Source organism: Neoarius graeffei, chromosome 11 (genome assembly GCF_027579695.1).
Source record: "Neoarius graeffei isolate fNeoGra1 chromosome 11, fNeoGra1.pri, whole genome shotgun sequence".
Lineage (NCBI taxonomy): Eukaryota > Metazoa > Chordata > Actinopteri > Siluriformes > Ariidae > Neoarius > Neoarius graeffei.
This window is the reverse complement of record NC_083579.1, coordinates 38,324,349-38,344,476: the sequence shown is the minus strand read 5'-3', so window position 1 is coordinate 38,344,476 and position 20,128 is coordinate 38,324,349. Positions and strand designations below refer to the sequence as shown.

General features: G+C 44.8%; 1 protein-coding gene across 3 annotated transcripts in view; it reads right to left on the bottom strand.

The window, feature by feature from the left end:
* Window positions 1-1,907: 1,907 nt before the first annotated feature.
* LOC132894251 (uncharacterized) overlaps window positions 1,908-20,128 on the bottom strand; it is a 42,595-nt gene continuing 24,374 nt past the window's right edge. The window contains exon 5 of one of the 3 annotated variants that reach the window (XM_060933841.1): window positions 1,908-1,964. In XM_060933841.1, coding sequence (XP_060789824.1) covers window positions 1,954-1,964 — 11 coding nt within the window. In that variant the 3' untranslated portion in view covers window positions 1,908-1,953. Of the gene's footprint in view, window positions 1,965-7,903; window positions 9,498-20,128 lie in introns of those variants that run through there. The other 2 variants (XM_060933839.1, XM_060933840.1) reach the window with 2 other exon arrangements.

Below are 20,128 nucleotides of genomic sequence, written 5' to 3'. Positions count from 1 at the left end.
GCAGCATGGCGACGACGACGACGCTGTTCATTCAGCCTGGCAGTCCTTGCTTCCTCAAACAGCTGGCATCCCTTGTTGCAGGTCCTGGGTCACTGAGTCTGATCTTCGGCGGGCTTCTCGAATGACCCAGGGTCGATCCCGTAGCCTTTCAGAGAAGCTTTAAGGACATCTTTGTAGCGCTTACGCTGTCCGCCCTGCAATCTTTTTCCAGTTGACAACTTGCCGAACATGAGGGCTTTTGGAATCCTTTCAGTTACCCATGCACACTACATGCCCGGCCCAGCGTAGCTGTACGCGTGTTACAAGCGATTCTACACTTGGGATTTTACAGCGATCTAAAACTGTAGTGTTAGGAACTTTGTCCTTCCAGGTCAAGTTGCAGATCTTGCGAAGGCAGCGTTGATGGAACTGCTCCAATGCTGTGACGTGACGACGGTATTGGGTCCATGTTTCGCAGCCATAGAGGAGAGTGCTCAGTACCACAGTCCTGTACACCTGGACTTTTGTGCTTAGCCGTATGCCATGGTCAGACCAGAGGCGGTGTTGCAGCCGGCCATAGGAAGAACCAGCCTTACTGATGCGTGCTGTGATTTCGTCATCGATTTTAGCATTCTGTGCAAGAATACCTCCAAGATAGCAGAATTTCTTGACCGATTTCAATGCTTCTCCACACACAGTGATGGACTGAGAGCATGGTGGTGATCCAGGCCTCGGCTGGCGTAGTACCTCTGTCTTTTTGATGCTGATGGTAAGGCCATATCTGCAGCAAGCTCTTGAAAAGTTGTCAACAATGAGCTGAGCATCATCAAAGGAATGGGGATAAGAGCGCAATCATCCGCATACAGTAGATCCTGGAGTAGCATAGATGACGTTTTGGTCTGGGCCTGAAGACGCCTTAAGTTGAAAATGCTTCCATTTTACTTGGGCTTTGTGCTATGCATTTATAACTGCAATATAAATTGGAGTAGTGCTTACATGTATATCACTTACAGTATGTCACATCTTTATATATATTTTGTCTATGGTTCACATAAACGGTAGAAATATAAACTTACCCTTTACGAAATGATCTGCACATACTCATACATATTTATAGCTGGTCTCTTTGATGTCTGATTTGTTCAGATTTGCAAGCCACTGCCTCTGTTGTCTATGGGTTAGAGCTTCCATTTGGGGTCTTTCTGGCATTTTAACAGTGGGTAAACTAAACAATCTGACTCCAGCCTTAACAGAATTGTTCGAGCAGCTAATAACTGTGCAAATTTGCGGCATTTTGTATTAAGGTACTTATTGCTACGCATGTGTTATTCCACAAAGATGGTGGACACCGCTAAACCAGAGAGGGTCATGGGACATATGACGTCATGTGCAAACAGTCTATACTATAGACTCTATAGCCTCGGTCACAACCGGCCGTATGTGCTCCTACGGCCGGTCTACGTGCAAGAAATGCACAGAGGGTGTGCGTGAAACGCACGGAGGGCGCGCGTGATACGTGCTGATTTTCGAGCCGTAGAGCGGCCGCAGACCGGCCGCAGAGGTTCTTTGTCATGTCAAACAAACTCTACGGGCGCTTATGTTTTTTCAGGTTGCAAGACGAACTTACGGCCAACGTGAGTCTTTCTCCACGAACAAAAAAAAAAAAAACGCAGCGATTTGGGAAACGCCAAAAATCGCACGGCCAAAAAATCGTATGTCCAGTTGTGACCTAGGCTTATACAAAGCATCGTGAGAATACAGGTAATTAGGTCAGGTAAGCGTCACTGCTTACCATAGGTGGTCAGATCCTGAACCATTGGTCTGTTGGTTGAGCATGGTTATAGCCCATGGAGCTGGCTACCGGTAAAATAAACAAGCACCCCATGACCGATGCCAAGTGGTGCACATATATTTCTGAACGATGCACGTGCATCGGTTGCATCTGTCTGGATCCATCCCTGTAGTGAAGTCGCTTCATCTCACACCTGAAAAAAAAATTGAAAAATCCAACCTTTAATTGAAATAAATTTATTCAGAGAAAAACAAATCCCTCATTAAGAAATAATTATTTTCAACAAAACCACATCCCCGTATTATTGGCACCCCTGTATTTAAGACTTTGTACACCCTCCCTTTGCCAATAAACCAGCACTGAGTCTCTCCAATAACATTTTCTAAGGTTGGAGATACAGAGCAGGGCATCTGAGATCATTCCTCTTTACACACTCTCTCCAGATCATCCAGGGTCCTCGGCCCTCTCTTGTGCTCGCTCCTCTTCAGCTCAGCCCACAGGTTTTCTATGGGGTTCAGGTCAGGGGACTGAGATGGCCATGGCAGAAGCTGGATTCTGTGGTCAGTGAACCATTTTTGTGTTGATTTGGACATGTGCTTCAGATCATTGTCCTGCTGGAAGATCCAGTGATGACCCAGTTTTAGTTTCCTGGCAGAGGCAGCCAGATTTTGATTGAAAATGTCCTGCTATTTCATGGAATTCAAGGGCCTTTGGAGGAAAAACAGTCCCAAAACATCCACCATATTTTACAGTTGGGGCAGGGTTTCTTTTCCATTTTGATGGATATCTAACTGAATTTAGCTGCTGTGTCACCTTATATTTGTATCCCAGTTAATCAGGAAGTCATGGATTACAGCTTGAAGGTTCCTACACACTCCAGTCAACTCAAAAATACCGTACAATTTAAAAGGGAAACGTACTTCAGTTATGTTCACTATAATTACCAAGAGTGCCAATAATTGTGGCGCATGTGTTTTTGTTGAAAATAATTGTCTCTTAATGAGGGATTTTTTTTTCTCTGAATAAATTTTATAGCGAGAACCTGATGTGGGTGGAGCACAGCCGCCCGGGGCGGCATCGAAAAAAAAAAAACGGTCCCCCCAAAAAAACCCCGAAAAAAAAAACAAGACGGGCGGGGGGGGGGGGGGGGGGGGGGGGGGGGGGGTGAACATTTTGGATGGGGAAGCCCAATACCAAAGTTGCGCAGGTGACGTCATCAGTGTGTTTGTGTGTGTGCCTAACTTGTCGTAGCCCCATAATATGCACAATCCCGCCAGCGGAACTTTGTACTAGTCATCAGAAAGACCTTACTACCATAGTACTACACTACTATGACATTACACAGAGTCTTAAGTAATACATTACGACTTGATCATTGGCATTCTGGTAACAGCATATTTATAACGGGCCGTGTCCGCGACGTACAACACACGACGAGAAATGTTTAAACGACCATGTAAAGCTGTTAACATTCTGTTGGCTAATACAGAGCCCAACGCGGGGGGGGGGCTTAACGAGCGCGGGCGCGAAAAAAAAAAGGTCCCCCCCCCAAAAAAAATCCCGAAAAAAAAAAAAAGACGGGCGGGGGGGCGCGCCGGCAGGGGGTTTCGCCCGGGGAGTGAATCACTCTAGGATCGCCACTGTTACCAAGAGTGCCAATAATTGTGGCGCATGTGTTTTTGTTGAAAATAATTGTCTCTTAACGAGGGATTTTTTTTCTCTGAATAAATTTTGTAGCGAGAACCTGATGTGGGTGGAGCACAGAAGCACAGCAGGCTGTTGTTTGCGTTTGAAGTATTCTCTTTATTGCTGCTTTTCAGCATAGGACTCAAAACTCTCTCTCACACACACGCAGGCTAGTATCGAGCCCTCGGCACCGACCTCCCCTTCTCACTCTGTTCTTATAGGGCGCGGTCACTGGAGGAGACACACAAGGTGTAGTGACATGACCACTCACCTTCCCTGACTCCGCCCTCCATTCCCAGACTGCCGCTTGGCCACGCCCCCGCTGTCACAAATTTATTTCAATTAAAAGTTGGTTATTTCTCTTTTTTTTCCAGTGTGAGATGAAGCGACTTCACCGAAAGGTGGATTTTTTTTCTAACTCTTTTTACTAATCCTTACATGGGGCACCAATAATTGTGGAGCACTGTACATTCTGCTCTCATTCTGTCACCCCTGATTCTTCTGTTTCTCCTTTTTGCCTCACAACAAATAAATAATTGAAATCATACAACAAACTCAGCATGATGAAAAGAACGAGAGAGAGAGAGGCTTTTAAACCTCTTTAATATTAAACCACTAAGTTTAGGACGGTGGTATAGTGGTTAGCGCTGTTGCCTCACAGCAAGAAGGTCCGGGTTCGAGTCCCGTGGCCGACGAGGGCCTTTCTGTGTGGAGTTTGCATGTTCTCCCCGTGTCTGCGTGGGTTTCCTCCGGGTGCTCCGGTTTCCCCCACAGTCCAAAGACATGCAGGTTAGGTTAACTGGTGACTCTAAATTGACCGTAGGTGTGACTGTGAGTGTGAATGGTTGTCTGTGGCTATGTGTCAGCCCTGTGATGACCTGGCGACTTGTCCAGGGTGTACCCCGCCTTTCGCCCGTAGTCAGCTGGGATAGGCTCCAGCTTGCCTGCGACCCTGTAGAACAAGATAAAGCGGCTAGAGATAATGAAATGAGATATTACACACACGCCAACCAAAAGTTTGGACACACCTTCTGATTCAATGGTTTTGCTTTATTTTTATTAATTAAAAGTCACTTCATGGCTTAAAGTAATGATGGATGTCGTTTCTCTTTACTTAGTTGAGCAGTTCTAATAGTGCGAAAAACGCCAAGGTAAACGTTGACTATTTAGAAAAATTTATATTATTAAACATTTTGGGATTTTTTAAACACTTTTTTGTTTACCACATAATTCCATATGTTATGCCATAGTTTTGATGCCTTCAGTATTGTTCTACAATGTAGAAAATAGTCAAAATACAGAAAAAAAAATCTATGAATGAGGAGGGGTGTACAAACTTTGGACTCGTACTGTTTATACACACACACACACATTACCCAGTGATATTCACATATACACGTTTTCAACAGTTATTCCATGAAATCGAGTCGTACATGAGCTGATAGCTGACGAGGCGTGTAGCACCGAGTTGGGTATAAGCCATGTACGACGAGATTGAGTGGAATAACTTTTATTCTGTTCACATTTAGTGGATTTTGAGAAACAGAACATTTTTATTTTTTGCAAATTTGATGAATAAAAACTTTATACAAAACGTCCAACAAAACCATTTCCTCTTAGAATATAAACAAACTGGTGAAATAACAGCAAGAATTTGTGAAAAATGCTATAATAATTCTTGAAAAATAAAAAAAGATACGTTCTTACTATCAAATACTTTTATTCCATATTTTGTTGCTTTTTTTGTGGCTTACTTTTTCTTTAGTTTTTTGGTGGTTGGCAAACCAACTTAAAGGTGCATTATCGCCACCGACTGGGTTGGAGTGTGGAATGGGAGATATTGGGGGGGGAAAAACAAACAAAATACTATATTCTTTTAGCCATTTCTGTTTCTTTTAAATACTTGATAATTTTGGGGGTTTGTTTTTGAGTAGTTATTTCATCCTTGGTTGGTTCAACAACACACTCCACCGTTTTGTTTTTTTTCTACTCACAGTATATGAGCTGATAGCCTAGTAGTAGAGTAGCCAATCGGAGCATACGATTGCTCCATATACAGTGAATCTGGATAGAATCATTAAATGTTATTCACTTCACCGGTCAGTGGTCATAACGTTATGGCTGACTGATGTATTTGTAGAGTAGAAATTAATGTCAGTTTTGCCATAGATGGGGATGCAGCCATGAAGAAACAGCCAGAGAGAAGTATGCAAAACACTGCAGGAAATACCACAGATTTTACTGTACAGGAATGTGGTCTGTTTCTGTTAAAAGAATAGCTGTACTTGGGCGCGTCACCAGATGGCATAGTTGAATGCACATATTGTGGAAAGAGTTACACTGAAATAAAATGCCCCTACAGGGAGTGCAGAATTATTAGGCAAATGAGTATGTTGACCACATTACCCTCTCTATGCATGTTGGCCTACTCCAAGCTGCATAGGCTTGAAAGCCTCCTACCAATTAAGTATACCAGGTGATGTGCATCTCTGTAATGAAAAGGGGTGTGGTCTAATGACATCAACACCCTATATCAGGTGTGCAAAATTATTAGGCAACTTCCTTTCCTTTGGCAAAATGGGTCAGAAGAGGGATTTGACGGACTCAGAAAAGTCAAAAATAGTGACATATATTGCAAAGGGATGGAGCACTCTTAAAATTGCCCAGCTTTTGAAGCGTGACCATCGAACAATCAAGCGCTTCATTCAAAATAGTCAACAGGGTCGCAAGAAGCGCATTGAAAAAAAAAAAGGCGCAAACTAACTGCCCGTGAACTGAGGAAAGTCAAGCGTGAAGCTGCCAAGATGCCACTCGCCACCAGTTTTGCCATATTTCAGAGCTGCAACATCACTGGAGTGTCAAAAAGCACAAGGTGTGCAATACTCAGGGACACGGCCAAGGTAACAAAGGCTGAAAAATGACCACCACTGAACAAGACACACAAGATGAAACGTCAAGACTGGGCCAAGAAGTATCACAAGACTGATTTTTCTAAGGTCTTATGGACAGATGAAATGAGAGTGAGTCTTGATGGGCCAGATGGATGGGCTCGTGGCTGGATCAGCAAAGGGCAGAGAGCTCCAGTCCGACTCAGACGCCAGCAAGGTGGAGGTGGGGTACTGGTATGGGCTGGTATCATCAAAGATGAGCTTGTGGGACCTTTTCGGGTTGAGGATGGCGTCAAGCTCAACTCCCAGTCCTATTGTCAGTTTTTGGAAGACACCTTCTTCAAGCAGTGGTACAGGAAGAAGTCAGCATCCTTCAAGAAAAACATGATTTTCATGCAGGACAATGCTCCATCACACGCATCCAAGTACTCCACAGCATGGCTGGCCAGAAAGGGTCTAAAGGAAGAAAGATTAATGACGTGGCCTCCTTGTTCACCTGATCTGAACCCCATAGAAAACCTGTGGTCCCTCATCAAATGTGAGATCTACAAGGAGGGGAAACAGTACACATCTCTGAACAGTGTCTGGGAGGCTGTGGTTGCTGCTGCACGCAATGTTGATCGCAAACAGATCAAAACACTGACCGAATCCATGGATGGCAGGCTTTTGAGTGTCCTTGTAAAGAAAGGCGGCTATATTAGTCACTGATTTGTTTTTTTTGTTTGTTTTTGAATGCCAGCAATGTATATTAGTGAATGTTGAGTTGTTATATTGGTTTCCCTGGTGAAAATAAATGAGTGAAATGGGTATATGTTTGTTTTTTGTTAAGTTGCCTAATAATTATGCACAGTTATAGTCACCTGCGCACACACAGATATCCTCCTAAGATAGCTAAAACTAAGAAAGCCCTACTCCAACTTCCAAAAATACTTAGCTTTGATATTTATGAGTCTTTTGGGTTCATCAAGAACATAGTTGATTTTCAATAATAAAACTAATCCTCAAAAATACAACTTGCCTAATAATTCTGCACTCCCTGTATTGTTTAAAGGACAAAAATATAGATGATGCGTCTAAAAAGTCAACATAATTTATGTTTTGCGAGAATTGTTCGGAAAATACTTTTCTGCCACACAAAGAAATCCAGCCACTACAGACCCTGAAAATACGTGGTGTTACTGCAGAAATGCTGACAGTGGTGTAATATTGAACCGTGAGTCAGGTATGTGTAAAATTGGAAGAGTTCACGTCTTGTTTGGGTCCAAAAAGAATCCCAAAATCAAACTGGCATTGTTCAGGTTATAGAACGCTTCCAAGTAAGACCAACAAGTGACTTTATCTCATCTCATCATCTCTAGCCGCTTTATACATTTCTTTATTTCAAGGAATGTAAAATTAGGTGAAAACTCTCAGACATACACATTACGTGCTTCTTACTACAAATAAATGTTTTAATTTACAAACATTTCATTACAAATTTTACCACTGACGACCATGCAAGTTATTTACACCTGTTACAATTATGTTAAAATCTGCAGCAATTCAATAATTTGGCAGTTTTTGCCAAGAATTCCACGTCAAAATTATAATACAAACTATAAAGCATACAGCAATGTTTATAAACTGTCACTGTATAATATTGACAAATTACACTGAATTGTGCCATTTGCAGTATGGTAAAAATTTCCATCAAATCCTTCTCAAATATGTACATTAACTGTGATTGATATTATGATTTTTATCACATCTAAAAATTGTTAAAAGAATTTTAAGCTGTCTTTGTCAGAAGTATTACACAAATAAAAAATAAAGTAGCTGTTCAGACATCATGTAATCCATAAAATGAGGGTTTCAAATAAAAGTGAATTTTGTCCTTTTTTTTCACTCAAAAAGAATCATGGGGTCAGACAGGTTCGTCAATGCACAGCAGATATGTACTATTTTGTCCAAAGATGTTATTCCATTATCTTTTGAATGTACAAGAGATATGGGCACAGTATTGCTCAGTATTGTGTATTTCTGACGAACCATTCCAATAACCCTCTCAACATGGATTCTGGCTGACGCGAGCGCCCTTGTGCCCTCCACATCCAATGCGCTCATTTGGGACGTTCCCCGAGTAAACGCAGAAATGTTTACATTTGCAGAAGGCAATCCAACAGCGTCACCTCCATCAAACCCTCTGTCTGCTAGGATCAGATCCCCTGGCAAAAGTTCATCCAGAAACCCGCAATGTTCTGTTATGTGTTCGTCGCTGCAGTGACCATCCCACCCCTGAGAAACGAAACAAACCGCGCCTTGTGGGGCAATACCGATCAGATATTTTGAAGAGTTGTGGCTTTTATTCTGCGAACAGGTTTTTCTCGGTGTTTCCACATCACTCGGTTTTTCCTGAAATATTTCAAAACAGTCAATTATACAGCAACATTTCTCAAAGTTTTGTTGAAATGAAACTGGCAGACTTTGCCGTAAATGTTTCCTATCTGGCCAGATCACCAGCGCCGGAACGAGGCGACAGAACATAACATCACACGTGTTACTAAATACTCTGGATGCAGTTTCCAAAGAAATGGAAAATAAGAAGGCTAAAAACTGTAAGTTTAAGTTCAGTCGAAGATGCATACATGTCAGCAGGAACTGCCGGAAAGGTGAAAACTTCCTGTTTAAATTTAAATAAGGCCGTATAAACTGGAACGTCACCATCATAATCCCATATGTTGGAAGACCTGTAAATTGTTCCACTTTGTCATTGTCCTCTGAAAAAGACTCCGGACAGAGAAAGTATTTTTTCAGTTGTTCCTTCAAAGTACGATTTTCCTTCCTCAGGATTCTGCATTGGAGCTCAAAAGGCAATGCTTCATTTTCATCTAAAGCTTCTGCACTTCCTTCATCTTTGAGATCTGCAACTTCAGGAGATAATTCAGTGGAATCCGTGGAGCATTCAGAAGGAGTGGTTACATCAGTGTCTCGAAGGCCAAGCACTGCACATTCTGCTGTAACTTGTTTTCTACTTCCACGTTTCCTTTTCTTCAGCTTTTGTCGCTTTTCAGACTTCTGCAATGCTTTTGTGTTTTTTTGTTTTGCAGACGACTTTTTGTGTGTGAAAATGCTTGGCACATAATCAGGTGACAGGGGGTGATTACTTTTCTTCCCTGTAAATCACAACAAAATATTAATTAGTTCATTTACAGGTTATTTTCATTAAACTCATTATTATAGTAGTGTCAAGCATGCTGGGAAAACTTAGATGCAAACAAACAATGTAGAGCTATAAGAAGTAATATTTTCATTGTTTGCTAAAAGCATGAACAGCTCAGTTTCATTTACGCTGAGTCCATTTATCATCATGAATATACTTAATAGCAATTAGTATAAATACAGAGGTGATTATAGAAAATCGTGTGCGCTGATTGGTTGAGAGATTCGAACCATTTCTCGATAATCACCTCAAGTGACTCGGCAAAATGGCGGCCAATCGCTTCATCATCAAAAGTGAGGAAGAATTACAAATGCTGTTCTTAAAGTGCATATTCTGGATCAATTTTTTTTTTTTTTTTTAAATCTGAAAGCATGTCCCTTTACACACTCATCCAGAAGGGTAATTTCGCACAAGGCAATCTGTCTACAGCAGAAAAAAATAAAATAAGATGCATCTGGAAAAATCCCAAGGGAGTCTGGAGCCAGATTCGTGGCGTTACCTGCGGAAGCGCCAGCAGGCTGCGCGAGCTTTGCACGGTTTCAGTGCACAGCCTGTGTAGACCAAGCGCTCCCATTTCTCTCTCATTGTCCGGTCTTTTGGGAAACGATGAGTACTAATCCCATCAAGCTTGGTGTTGCTACACCCTCCTACGATACATCTGTTCACCATTTTAATAATTACGCGATAACGTTGAAGAAATTTGCAGAAAAGCTCGTTTTCTCATAAACAAACCAGCGCTGACGTAGGATTCAGAGGGAGGCGTCCCGCACGCGACATCACGAAAATCAATGTTTGCCGGGAAATCCAAATGCCAAGTTTTTTCAGAGGCGGACCAATTCACCTCAAATGGCTTGAGTTCAACTGAATTTTTCTGATATTGCGCAAGGTAAAAAAAAAATTGCACAAAATGAAAAATGTGAGATATTTGACCAAAGTTTAATATAAAATAGGGGAATTACATTGAGCTTGCTCCTGAATTTACCCGTGATCCGCACTTTAATGCTGTTCTTAAAAGCACTAAAAGATGCTACGAAGTTTGCTGTGAAACTATTCAAAAAGGTGGAATTATGATTTATTTCATCGCGTTCAAAACAAAGTATCTTACGTGATTCGGCATAGATAAATGACAAGTCTGCGCTGCGCATTACATTTGCATGTTGCTTCTGAAGTTTGAAATAATTTTTTAAAATACAGTTTAAATGTTTATTTATACTACAATTATCCACGGGGCGGCACGGTGGTGTAGTGGTTAGCGCTGTCGCCTCACAGCAAGAAGGTCCTGGGTTCGAGCCCCGGGGCCGGCGAGGGCCTTTCTGTGTGGAGTTTGCATGTTCTCCCCGTGTCCGCGTGGGTTTCCTCCGGGTGCTCCGGTTTCCCCCACAGTCCAAAGACATGCAGGTTAGGTTAACTGGTGACTCTAAATTGACCGTAGGTGTGAATGTGAGTGTGAATGGTTGTCTGTGTCTATGTGTCAGCCCTGTGATGACCTGGCGACTTGTCCAGGGTGTACCCCGCCTTTCGCCCGTAGTCAGCTGGGATAGGCTCCAGCTTGCCTGCGACCCTGTAGAAGGATAAAGCGGCTAGAGATAATGAGATGAGATGACAATTATCCACCTCAGGCTCAGTGAATAATAACCTCAACCCCATCTCGATTATTATCCACTGAGCCTGTGGTGAATAATTGTTAATTATCCCTAATTCATACAATTGTAACTAATGATTGTTGGGCTTCAAGAAACATTACTTAAGCTTATTAAAAAAAGTCAAAAGGGATTTAAATTTCAGAACTGGATTTTAAATAAGAGGAAAGGATTATGGCTGGACCTAATAGGTTTATTTATTAATATTAGCCATGTTTAATAGGCCTACAGCTCGTGGAGAATCAAAGCTAGGCAAATCCCCTTAGATCAGAGATTCTCAAACTGTGGTACGCGTACCACTAGTGGTACGCGGGCTCCATTCTAGTGGTACGCCAAAGAATTACTTAAATATAAACAAAAAAATAAATAAATAAAACGTGAAATACTGTCCATAATATCCGAATGGATGAAAATATCTTATTAACCGATGACGAGAAAATGAAAGGAGATGCAAATTAAGTTAATAATTTTAAAAAAGCTTGCAAGTGCTTCTGAGTAGCCATACGTAGCGTACGTACGCATTCCCGCCGGTTCCGCTGACGGACGGTTATCCGACATTGGTAGACCAGGCTGTGATGGGAAAAGGTGGAGGTGGCTTTGCTAATTATGACGGGTACGACAAAATTACTGTCGTGGCTTAAATCCGCGAATGGGAGCGTGGATCAGGAGAGAGGGAGAACCGAAGAGGACGTGTGTGAGCCGAGCGCAGATGCTAACGACAGTGGCAAAACCAGCCCCAGAACTGCTAGCAAACGGCAGAAACCAGTGAGGAGGAAGTATGACGAAAAATACATAAAACTGGGATTCATTTGGAGCGGGACAGAGGAGCTGCCCAGGCCGCAGTGTGTTGTATGCGAGGACGTTCTGAGCAATGAGTCCATGAAACCATCGCATCTCAAACGGCATCTTACAACCAAACACAGCACTAAAGGACAAACCAATGGATTTTTTTTTTACGAAACCGTGATGAACTGAAACAGTCCAAGTCCACCATTCTGTCCTATGGTACACCCGTAGCCAAAGCACAGGAAGCTTCATATCGTACCAGCCTCCTGATCGCCAGAGCCGGTAAGCCACACACAATCGGGAAACTGCAGCTATGCATAGCCTGTTTTGATTTTTTTTCAAGTGCATCAAATACAGTACTTTTTTTTTTACTTAACATTTAAGAACAGTACAGTTATTTAACTTTTAAGTACATTTAATATTTAAGAACTCTTAATATTTATTTTAGTACAATGTTTATTTCACTTTTATGTGCAATTAATTTTATTTGATTCATTATTTAAGTACAGTGTTTTATTTTCCTATATTTAAAACACAGTGTTACTGTTCAAAGTACTGTGTGTAATGTTACAGTGGCCAACAATATTAAATATACTTGTTAAATAAAACCTCCGCCATGTTTTTAATGAATACTTAGGCCTACTACGCTACTGTATTTTAATGTTGGTCATTATGGTGGTACTTGGAGAGCCAAGTATTTTCTGAGGTGGTACTTGGTGAAAAAAAGCTTGAGAACCACTGCCTTAGAGCACAGATTACTTTAAACAAACAAACAAAACAAACAAACCCACACCAAATACGAACCTGCTGACCCCCCCAACTGATTTAATACAGATAACAAATCTAATACTACCAGGAACATCATGCACTGTAATATTTATTCTATTCATTTCCTTGCTCCTGTAACTTGCTTTTTTTATAAATAACCTTTTAACTACAGGTCACTACAGACGCAGGCCGACACACCGGGGAAGCTTTACTATCTCGGCCAAAGTTCTGTTCATGTTACACCAACTTACAGACTTACTGAATGTGAACTTCAGTATCCCAGCGTAACCAGTCCCCGATAGCATAACGTGTCCCGTCAAACTAATAATAAAATACTGACGACTTGCGTTTATATTTGGACACAATATAATAAATGTTTAGATGGGTCAACTGAATTTCTGCAAATTCTGGCCGTATTTGAAACTCACTGCCGTCCACACGCGTGCGCGTCATCTTTAATGTAGCGAAGAAAACGGCGTACCGAGTTCTCGATAGTTACAAACATGACGCCATAGCTGAGGAGATTTTCTGAGAAATGGGATTTCCCACATAGAGTTTTCTGTTCTGTGTTACTACGACATATCTATCTACCGACACAGAGACAAAAAGTACCACTCAGGTTCCTTTTAATACTGAATGTGCTTGACATAATAATTATTATTATTAATTATTAATAATAATAATAATAATAATAATAATAATAATAATGTCCTAAATTAATTACAATTTACTGCATAATAAAATTATTCTAAATACTCAAATTATTAGAAAAAAATTCCATAAAAATTAATATTTCCAAAACATTAAAAATGACAAATTTAAAGAAAACCTAAATAACACCAGGCAATATTTATTTATAACTATCAAACAAAAACAAGATCATAATTCAAAAGTATATAAAAAAAAGCCAATGTGTATTAAAGAGAATGAGATGTGAGATATTAATGAGAGCACTGAGGAATAATCTGTTATCGAACTCTATCAGGATCGATTCATGTGTGATGTGAATTATGTGACCTCTAATAAATAAATAAAATTTACCAGCTTAAGGTCGGCCCGTATTGTGAAATACCATGACCGAAGTCTTGAAAGTACTGACCGAGGCCCTCTGGGCCAAGGTCATGGTATTTCACCATACGGACTGACCTTAAGCTGGTAAATAATATTTATTTTTTTCTTTACCAAATTCTAACAAAACGAGAGCGCCTGAAAGGGAAAATTGAGCCGAGGCGAGCTGCCATTTTGAATCCTCATTCACGGCTGTAATGCAAATTGCTTCCTCCTCGGTATACAAGTGCACTTCCATGGCAGGAAAAAAAAACCCTACATTTTGCCGCCTATGTAGTCCCCTATTTATACAAAATTGAGTCATTCAGAATTCAGCCATGTTTTTGCTCAGCGTTAGCAAGTTACAGGTTTTTAGCTTTCTCCTGAAATGTTTTATTTTATTTCATCTTCCTCAGGGTAGTAAAACTCGCTTTCGCTGTGAACACTGTCGTTATCGCTATCCATGATGTAAAATTAATGCTATTCTCCTGAGAAATGCAAAAATAAATGTTGACAAAAAATGCTACCATGTTTGTTATTGTGAACAAGCGAATCGTCAGAGGTCCGTAACCGGGGTCTGTACCGTAGGATACAGACCCGCTCGCCAGCCAAATCAAAGCGCAGGATTTGATGGAAACCTGACCGCGAAAAGAAATAAACACTGTTAAGACATGAGTGTGCGAAGGAAGTGAAAATGGCAAACATGAGATGGCAAATCCTGTTTCAGCAACTGTCCTAAATAGAAAGGAAGAAGAAATACACAAAAGAGAAAGATAAACGGTATAAGAGAAAAGAAAACTGAAATAATCTCTTTAAAAATAATTATAGTAGGAAAAGAAACAAGAGTGAAGGGGAGCGCTATAAAGATATGTAAGGAATGTGGGTAAAGGTGAGAAAATAAGAGGAGATACTGAAAGGGAAAAAGTCAGGAAATAATTTTCTTGGGGCAAATTTGATCGGATACGATGGTTTAACCCATAAACCAAATATAGACCTTGTGCATGTGACGTCATGGTCACGTGATTATCTGTTTACACCACCATATTGGGGATCATGCTTTCGCAAGTTTGTAAGTGATACCCACTATCGCGATGTCGTCTTCTCAAGTCGGGCTCTCGACTTATGCTGAATCCCTGGATATCACAGCAAAAAAAAAAAAAAAACGCTGTAGAGATAAGATTGCTGTCTTAGGGGTCGACCCATATAACATTAGTAAGAGTGAAACCAAATCTGCGCTTGATTGTTCAAGTAATGAGCTGCCAGACGCAAGTTACCCCGATGTATATCATTATCTCATCAACACGCCAGGGGGTTACAGTGGTCACTCACTAAAAGCCTACAAGTCACGAGAAGCTTACAGATATTCCTCCTCAGGATGGGTACGGAACGTGCTAGTTCATATGCATGAAAAGCGTTTTGTGATTTCTTCACAGGTGCGTACCATACACGGACTTTTCAGAATAGATATTTGCATATCGCCATTATCGATTGTGGCAGTGGGGGCGTGGTCAAGCGTCGGTCTGTGACCGGAGGGCGGAGTCAGGGAAGGTAAGTGGCAGAATCACTACACCTGAGGTGAATTAACTTGTTTGTGTGTCTTCCCAGCATCCACGCCCTATATAAGGAGAGAGCAGAGGAAGTGAGCTCTCCCGAACCAGATGACTGATGTGTGTGTATATGCGACTGTAAAGTGCAAATAAAAAGTTTTTGGAACTCAGTTCTGGCCTACCGTACTTCTGTGCTCCACCCACCCGCTCTGACCTCTACAGTGGTGCCGAAACCCAGGAGCCGGGGCCCATGGAGTCCTCCCCCTTTGCAGACCTGATCCATGCCCTCACCACGGCCCAACAGAGCCAACACAAGGCACTGCTCACCCTCCGAAAGGAGCAAGAACAACGGTTCAAGGCCCTGGTGCTGGCGCAACAGGAAGATCGACAGGCGTTCCGGCACCTCCACGCGTCGGCAGGGTCCACCATCTCCATCGCTGCAGGCCCACTCCACCTCACCCTAACGAAGATGGGCCCGCAGATGGGGTGGGCTGGTGGAACAGCGCGCCTCCTCCCCCTGCTAACAGGCGAGGCGCAGCTGGCTGTGCTACAGCTCCCCGCCGACAGCCGGCTGGTCTACGCGGACCTGCGCCGGGCCGTCCTCCAGTGTGTGGGGCTCACCCCCGAACAACATCGTCAGCGCTTCCGCGCTCTGCGCCTAGAGAAGGAGGTCGGCCGCCCGTTCGCGTTTGGCCAACAACTCCGGGACGCCTGCAGGCGGTGGCTAAGGGCTGACAACCGCGACGCCGAGGGAGTCGTCGACCTGGTGGCACTGGAGCAGTTCATCGCGCAACTTCCCAAAGAAACGGCGGAGTGGGTCCAGTGCCATCGCCCGGCGTCGCTGGATCAGGCCATCGAGTTGGCGGAGGATCATTTGGCAGCGGTTCCCGTGGTAGGATCACAGATCCCCTCTTCGCTTCTCTCCTCTCTCCCCCCCTCCCCTTCTGTGTCTTGTCCTCGCCCCGTTCCCCCACTGCGGAGGCAGGGGCCGGCTCCCTCACAGCCGGTCCGCCGCACCCGCGGTGTCCTCCCATTTCCCGCTTCCATGTCTGTCCCCCCCCCCCAGGTAAGTAAGCCCCAGAGTACCGGTGCAGAGAGAAAGCCTGGGCCGATTTGCTGGCGCTGCGGGGAGCCGGGGCACCTCCAGCATCAATGCTCGCCAAAGGAGGTGGGCGCGGTGGTCCGGATCCCCGACACGCCAGGAGCCGCCCTCAATCGGGCCGGAGCATATCGCATACCGGTGAGTATCCAAGGGGATACATATCAGGCATTGATGGACTCTGGCTGTAATCAGACCTCAATTCACCAAAGCCTGGTGCAAGACGAGGCATTGGGGGGAGCACAGGGGGTGAAGGTGTTGTGTGTGCACAGGGATGTTCACAGCTACCCTTTAGTGTCTGTCCACATTTTTTTCAGAGGGGAAAAATTTACAGGAAAGGCGGTGGTTAATCCTCGCCTCACCCACTCAATAATTTTGGGGACTGATTGGCAGGGATTCGGGGAGTTAATGAGTCACTTAGTAAAGAGTGGGTCCTGCCGTAGTTCAGCAGGGGGAGGGCCCGGTGTCGCTTTGGCGGGAGCAGATGTCACAGAGCCGTCTACGTCATCTCTGCGTCAGAGTGAGGAGCCGCTGGCTCCTCCTCCTTCTCTCGGGGAATCCCTTGCGGATTTTCCGTTAGAGCAATCGCGAGACGAGACTCTGCGGCATGCATTTGACCAAGTGAGAGTAATCGATGATCAAACGCTCCAGCCAAACGCCACCCCATCCTTCCCCTATTTTTCTATTATGAAGGATAGATTATACCGAGTGACGCAGGACACTCAGACTAAAGAACAAGTCACGCAGCTCTTGATTCCAAAAAGCCTCCAGGAATTGGTATTCCAGGCGGCTCACTTTAATCCCATGGCTGGACACTTGGGGCAGGATAAAACACTAGCCTGAATAATGGCCCGGTTCTATTGGCCAGGGATTCGCGGCGATGTCCGTAGGTGGTCTACGGCGTGCCGCGAATGCCAGTTAGTAAATCCAGCGGCCATTCCAAAAGCGCCTTTGCGCCCTCACCCTTTAATTGAGACCCCGTTTGAAAGAATTGGGATGGATCTTGTCGGGCCATTAGATCGGTCAACACGAGGGTACCGCTTAATATTAGTTCTGGTGGACTATGCAACGCGATACCCGGAAGCAGTGCCTCTTTGCAATATCTCAGCATGCAGTATTGCGGAAGCGCTCTTCCACATTATCTCCCGAGTTGGAATCCAGAAAGAGATTCTGACTGATCAAGGCACCTCGTTTATGTCACGAACACTGAACGAACTTTATGGGTTGTTGGGTATTAAGCCGATCTGCACCAGCGCTCATCACCCACAAATGGAATCACCCACAAATGGACGGTTTTGTCGAACGATTCAATTGCACCCTCAAAAATATAATTAGGAAATTCGTAAGCGAGGACACACGTAATTGGGATAAATGGCTCGCACCCTTGTTGTTTTCAGTGCGAGAGGTCCCACAAGCCTCCACGGGGTTCTCCCCGTTTGAGTTGTTATACGGGTGTAAGCCACGTGGCATTTTAGATGTGCTGCGAGAAAATTGGGAGGAGGGACCTTCAAGTAAAAATGCAATTCAATACGTTATGGACCTGCACGCAAAACTCCACACACACACCCCTAACCCAGGAGAATTTGTGGCAGGCCCAAGAATGGCAAACCCGCCTGTACGACAAGGGTACGCACCTTAGGGAGTTCGCACTGGGAGATAAAGTACTCGTACTGTTGCCCACATCGAGCTCCAAATTGGTCGTCAAGTGGCAAGGACCATTTGAGATCACACGGTGAGTCGGGGACGTCGACTACGAGGTGAGGCGAACGGACAGGGGTGGGGCGCTACAGATTTACCACCTCAATCTGCTCAAACTCTGGAACGAGGAGGTCCCCATGGCATTGGTGCCGGTGGTTCCGGAGAAGGCGGAGCTGGGGCCGGAGGTTCAAAAGGGAGCATTGGCATCGCGTACCTCTCCGGTCCCCTGTGGAGACCACCTCTCCCCGACCCAACTCAGAGGTTGCCCAGTTGCAGACCGAATTTTCGGAGGTGTTCTCGCCCCTGCCCGGCCGCACAGACCTCATAGAGCACCACATTGAGACGCCCCCGGGGGTGGTAGTGCATAGCCGCCCTTACAGGCTACCCGAACACAAGAAAAAAGTGGTTCAGGAAGAACTCGAGGCCATGCTCGAAATGGGCATCGTCAAGGAGTCCCACAGCGACTGGAGCAGCCCAGTGGTCTTGGTACCCAAGGCCGACGGGTCGGTCCGGTTCTGTGTAGACTATAGAAAAAAGTCAACGCGGTGTCTAAATTCGACGCGTACCCAATGCCTCGTATTGATGAGTTGCTCGATCGACTAGGCATGGCTCGCCACTGGACTTGACGAAGGGTTATTGGCAGATCCCCTTGACTCCATTATCCCGAGAAAAACGGCCTTTTCCACACCGTTCGGCTTACACCAGTTTGTCACGCTTCCTTTTGGGCTGTTTGGGGCACCCGCTACGTTTCAGCGGCTGACGGATAGGGTCCTCCACCCCCACGCCACCTATGCGGCCGCGTACCTGGACGACATCATTATTTATAGTAATGACTGGCCGCGGCACCTACAACACCTGAGGGCCATCCTTAGGTTGCTGAGGCGGGCGGGTCTCACAGCCAACCCAAAGAAGTGTGCAATTGGAAGCACGGTATCTGGGCTTCCACTTGGGCAATGGGCAGGTGCGTCCCCAAATTAACAAGACGGCAGCGATTGCGGCCTGCCCGAGGCCAAAGACCAAAAAGGGGACGAGACAGTTCCTGGGGCTGGCTGGCTATTATCGTAGGTTTATACCTAATTATTCGGACATCACCAGCCCACTGACTGATCTCACTAAAAAGGGGGCACCAGATCCGGTCCAGTGGACGGAGCAATGCCAGCGGGCTTTTTCTGAGGTAAAGGCTGCACTGTGTGGGGGGCCACTGTTACACTCCCCTGACTTTTCTCTCCCTTTTATATTGCAGACGGACGCATCAGACAGAGGGCTGGGGGCTGTTTTGTCCCAGGAGGTGGAGGATCGCCCAGTGCTGTACATAAGTCGTAAGCTGTCAGTGCGTGAGGGGCGCTACAGCAGCATAGAGAAGGAGTGCCTGGCCATCAAGTGGGTGGTCCTCGCCCTCCGTTACTACCTGCTGGGACACCCTTTCACCCTCTGTTCGGACCACGCACCCCTCCAGTGGCTCCACCGCATGAAGGATGCCAACGCGCGGATCACCCGTTGGTATCTGGCACTCCAACCCTTTAACTTCAAGTTGGTCCACAGGCCGGGTGTGCAGATGGTCGTGGCGGATTTCCTCTCCCGTCGGGGGGGAGGGGGAGTCGGCTGCAGGCCGGACAGCTGCTCGGCCTGAGTCGGGCGGTGGGGGTATGTGGCAGTGGGGGCGTGGTCAAGCTTCGGTCTGTGAGCAGAGGGCAGAGTCAGGGAAGGTAAGTGGCAGAATCAACACCTGAGGTGAATTAACCTGTTTGTGTGTCTTCCCAGCAACCACGCCCTATATAAGGAGAGAGAGAGCAGAGGAAGTGAGCTCTCCCGAACCAGATGACTGATGTGCGTGTATGCGTGTGGCTGGGAGAGTGCATGTTTGCGACTGTAAAGTGTAAATAAAAAGAGTTTTTGGAACGCAGTTCTGGCCTGCCGTACTTCTGTGCTCCACCCACCCGATCTGACCTCTACATCGATGTTGAAACAAAATGTGATACAACGAATCATGTAGCATGAT